At 45.2% G+C, this 4,913-nt stretch overlaps 1 protein-coding gene across 2 annotated transcripts in view; it reads right to left on the bottom strand.

Annotated features, from left to right (window-relative positions):
• Positions 1-4,913, bottom strand: part of DHRSX (dehydrogenase/reductase X-linked) — a 210,240-nt gene that overhangs the window by 158,465 nt on the left and 46,862 nt on the right. For both annotated transcript variants that reach the window (XM_037735027.1, XM_017518853.2), the window contains exon 3: positions 3,140-3,208. In XM_037735027.1, the coding sequence (XP_037590955.1) occupies positions 3,140-3,208 (69 nt within the window). The remainder of the gene's footprint in view (positions 1-3,139; positions 3,209-4,913) is intronic.

The raw sequence follows: 4,913 nt of genomic DNA, 5'->3' as shown, positions 1-4,913 counted from the left end.
AACTGCTGCAAATGAGGTAGGGCCAACGTGGCGGAGAATGGCAGGGAATGGGATTTACTGTCACGGAAACCAATCCTTTTGCCCCAAGGGAGATCCTACTGAGAAGGAAATGTCTCACCAGCCCGCTGCAACTTCCTGATATTGTATACCGGGCTGGGCTCTGGCTGAGGGGAAACCCCCACGTGTGTGTTCCTGAAAATCAAAGAGATCCAGCAATGCTGGCATGACGTTCCGACACACCCAGCCCTCGGCAGAGAAAACAGGTATTTCACAGCAGCTTCAGGCAGACCAGGAGGAGACATGTGCAAAGGCGGTGATCAGGCTCCGCCCTGGGCAGGGTTCATTTCACTCGCACAGCTTATGACAAAGAATCAAAACAGGCAGCGCACAGTGGCTCACGCCTGCGATCCCAGCACTTTGGGAGGCCGAGGTGAATGGACGGCCACTTCAGCCCAGGAGTTCAAGACCAGCCTCGGCAACAAGGCGAAACCCCAACTCTACAAAAATTAGCTGAGTGTGTGGCTACACACCTGTGTTCCCAGCTACTGGGGAGGCTGAGGCAGGAGAGTCACTTGGGCCTGGGACGCCAAGGTTGCAGTGAGCCAAGATAACACCACAGCACTCCAGCCTGGGTGACAGAGTGAGACTCTATCTCAAAAAACAAAGAAACAAAGAATCACTCATAAGTGGGAGTTGAACAATGAGAACGCATGGACACAGGGAGGGGAACATCACACACTGGGGCCTGTCGGGGGCTGGGGGCTAGGGGAGGGACAGCAGGGGGTGGGGGGATTGGGGAGGGAGAGCATTAGGAGAAATACCTAATGTAGATGATGGGGGGATGGATGCAGCAAACCACCACGGCACGTGTATACCTGTGTAACAAACCTGCGCGCTCTGCACATGTGCCCCAGAACTTAAAGTATAATAAATAAATTAAAAAATAAAATAACAAATAAATTTTATCATGTGGAAGAAAAAAATAAAGAATCCAAATACACCCATCCCCTGCTTTGCGGGAATTCTCAATACACCATCTCAAATTAAAACAGCCGAAGAGGTGACATGCATTTTTTTTTAGCATAAGGTACCACACACATACATTGCTCAGAAACGTACTTAGCATGCGTGTGGCCCAACAGGTATGTAAAAAGGTGTTTATATGAAAAGGTACTCAGCATCACCAACCATCAGGGAACTGCAAATCAAAACCACCAGGACTATCATCTCACACCGGTTAAAATGGAGATTGTCAGAATGATATTTCTGTTTTTGTTTTGTTTTTGAGATGGAGTCTCCCTCTGTCACCCAGGCTGGAGTGCAATGGCGCCATCTCAGCTCACTGCAACCTCCACTTCCTGGGTTCAAGCAATTCTCCGGCCTCCTGAGCAGCTGGGATTACAGGCACCTGCCACCACACCCAGCTACTTTTTGTATTTTCAGTAGAGATGGGGTTTCACTATGTCGGTCAGGCTGGTCTCCAATTCCTGACCTCAGGTGGTCCGCCTGCCTCAGCCTCCCAAAGGGCTAGGATGACAGGTGTGAGCCACGGTGCTTGGCCAGAATGATGATTTTGATACTTGATCATAAGTGTCGGGAGAGTGTAGAGAAAAGAGTCCCTCGTACACCACAGGTGGGAATGTCAACTAGGACAGCCAGAATGAAAAACACTATGGAGTTTCCCCAAATAATTAAAAATAAGGGCAGCAAATAATTCAGCAATCCCATTACTGAGCATGGACTCAAAGCAAATGAAATCAGTGTGTCAAAGAGACACTGGCATGCCTATGTACACTGCAGTACTATTCACAGGAGCCAAGATATGGAAACCACTTAGCTGTCCAACAACAGATGAAAGGATAAAGAAAATATAGTATCTGCTACAGTGGACAAAAGAAAAGAAAAGAAAGAGAATATAGTATCTATATGCAATGGAATACTATGCTGCCGTGAAAAAGGAAATCCACTCTTTCCCAGCAACATGGACGGAACTGGAGGCCATCATCCTGAGTGAAACAACTCAGAAACAGAAAGTCAAATACCGGTGTTATTACTTATAAGTGATAGCTAAATAATGCGCCCCACATGGACAGAGAGTAGAATAACAGATATTGGAGACACCGAAGGTGGGAGGGTGGAAGAGGGGCGAGGGATAAGAAATGACCTCTTGGAGCAGGGCACGGTGGCTCACGCCTGTCATCCCAGCACTTTGGAAGGCTGAGGCAGGCAGATCACCCGAGGTCAGGAGTTAGAGACCAGCCTGGCCAACATAGTGAAACCCTATCTCTACTAAAAATACAAAACTCGGTCAGGCATGGTGGTGGGCACCTGTAGTCCCAGCTACTCGGGAGGCTGAGGCAGGAGAATCGCTTGAACCCGGGAGTTGGAGGTTGCAGTAAGCTGTTATCGTGCCATTTGCACTCCAGCCTGGGCAACAAGAGTGAAACTCTGTCTCAAAACAAAAAGGAAAAGAAAAGAAAGCAGAGATGAAAAGAAATTACCTGTCAGGTACAACGTACATCGTTCAGCACTAGTCATACTAAAGCCCAGACCTCTCCACTGCGTTACCTATCCACGTAACAAAACTCTACTTGTACCCCTAAATGTATACACATGAAAAATAATCAATAAATACAAGAAAATGGCATTTCGAACCTGGAAGGATACTAGAATAGCAGTTGTGTGCACACGTTCCCTTCTGCAGTTTGAACAGGCAGAAGGCGCACACACAAATTTGCTCTAGCACCTGGTCGAAGATCTTAGGGCAAACACGTTCCTGTTTGATGTGTCTTAAGGCCAGAACTCCCCACCTGCAGAGGCATCTCCTGGCAGGTGGCCTGAGGTCAACGAGAAAGTAAAATGGCTCCTGATCCGCATGGAACACACATCTGAGTAAGAGAGCAGGCCCCCAGCGCATCCCAACACGCTTTTCCTAGCAGGCATTGGAGCTGAGCGATGCTATGTTCACCTTGCGTTTACCATTTCCTTCTGTACGATGGGACTAGAAATCCCCGAAACAGGAGTGCGAAAAGCTGAGACCTCTCTCCCGAATGCCGCTTGGCACACGAGAGAAACTCGGCCATGAACCGCTCAAACCACCTGTCCCAAGAGAAAAACCCACTGCAGCATCTCCCGATACCTTTGACGTTCAGCGTTTCTTCTTTTAGTTCTCTTACAGCTTCCTCGGCTTTGCTGTCATTATTTCCAGCTAAAAGGGAAAAAAGGAAAAGGCACAGTGGCTTGTAGAGTCATCCAGAAACTATTAACTGCAAAAATAAAAAAAAAAAAAGAGAGAGGTTTTTGAGGGAGATATAACACCATTGTGAAATGTGTCTTTGATGGGTTTTCTCTTGGCCCTAGCATGTAATTTGACAGGCATTTTGCCAGAATAAAGCTATCCATTGAAGACCCATTTTTTTAAGCCTGCATCGGCAAAAAGTGCAAATGCACTTGACATTCTACTTTTAAATAATGACAGTGATGCGGGAACCCTGCTGTCATAATTTGCATGTGAGAACCATGAAGAGCATAAGGTTTAAAATGTGCATTAAAACGTCAGGATGGAAACAGCATTTTCGAGGGGGCTTTTGCTCTGGGAACACCCCTGTGTACACTGGCAGACTGTGCCACGAATGTGACCACAGGCCACGGCTCGTACTTCGCGCTAAGGATTGCTCATTCCCCTCTCCGCAGCACCATGACATTCTGCAACTGCGGTTTCAGGAACACGCGTTTAGATGGATGCAAACGGGTGTTTTGCCTAGAAGGTATGTTACAGCTCAAATAAATACTAGGAAATCCAGGGTGAAACAACATCAGTTAGGCTTCTTGTTTGTTTTTGGTTTTTTTTGGATAGAGTCTCACTCTATCACCCAGGCTGGAGAGCAGTGGCGTGATCTCAGCTCACTGCAACCTCTGCCTCCCCAGTTCAATTGATTCTCCTGCCACAGCCTCCAGAGTACCTGAGATTAAGGTGCCCACTGTTACACTCGGCTAATCTTTTATGTGTATATATATACACCAATATTTATATATGTGTATATATGTAATATAGACACACTTGTATGTATATGTATGTATGTATATATTTAATTATATGTATTTATAAAATTATAGATGTACATACATATAACATATATAATATATATGTGTGTATATATATTATATAATATATACGATATATAATATATACTAATATAATACATAATATATTGTATATATACATATATATACATATTTATATAAATATACACGCATGTATAAATATGTGTATATATTTATATATTTACATATTTATATATGTAAATATATATACATATATGTATTTTAGTATATACACACACACACACACACACACATATATATATGTATTTTTAGTAGAGACTGGGTTTCACTATGTTGCCCCGGCTGGTCTTGAACCCCTGACCTCAGGTAATCCACCCACCTCTGCCTCCCAAAGTCCTGGGGTGACAGGCATGAGCCGCCACGCTCGGCCTGGTTTCTTTAATGGCTTAGAAAGTGGACATGCATTGAACCCGAGAGTATGGTTTTATTTTGTCGTCATCATTTTTTCAAATGTCTTTGACCAGAGAGGTCAGATTATAAGGTGTGTCAAAAAGGGCAGCTCTTTGGGGGAAAAGAGCTTGCCAAATTCTTCCTCCTTTGGGCCTGATCACTCATTAACCTGCTGGCATCACATGGTGTTAGCGGCGTTCCAGGGTGAGCCAAGCCCAAAACTCCCTTTTGGGGCGAGTCATGGGACAGCACTGAGAGAAGGGTATTTAAAGGCATCAGACTCAGAACCATAGCAAGTGTTTAAACACACGAGGCTCAGAACCATAGCAGGTATTTAAACACACGAGGCTCAGAACCACAGCGGGTATTTAAACACACGAGGCTCAGAACCACAGCGG

The sequence above is a fragment of the Cebus imitator genome, unplaced genomic scaffold (genome assembly GCF_001604975.1).
Source record: "Cebus imitator isolate Cc_AM_T3 unplaced genomic scaffold, Cebus_imitator-1.0 Scaffold708, whole genome shotgun sequence".
Taxonomy (NCBI): Eukaryota; Metazoa; Chordata; class Mammalia; order Primates; family Cebidae; genus Cebus; species Cebus imitator.
Note: the sequence above shows the minus strand (reverse complement) of the source record. Positions and strands in the feature narration are given on the sequence as shown.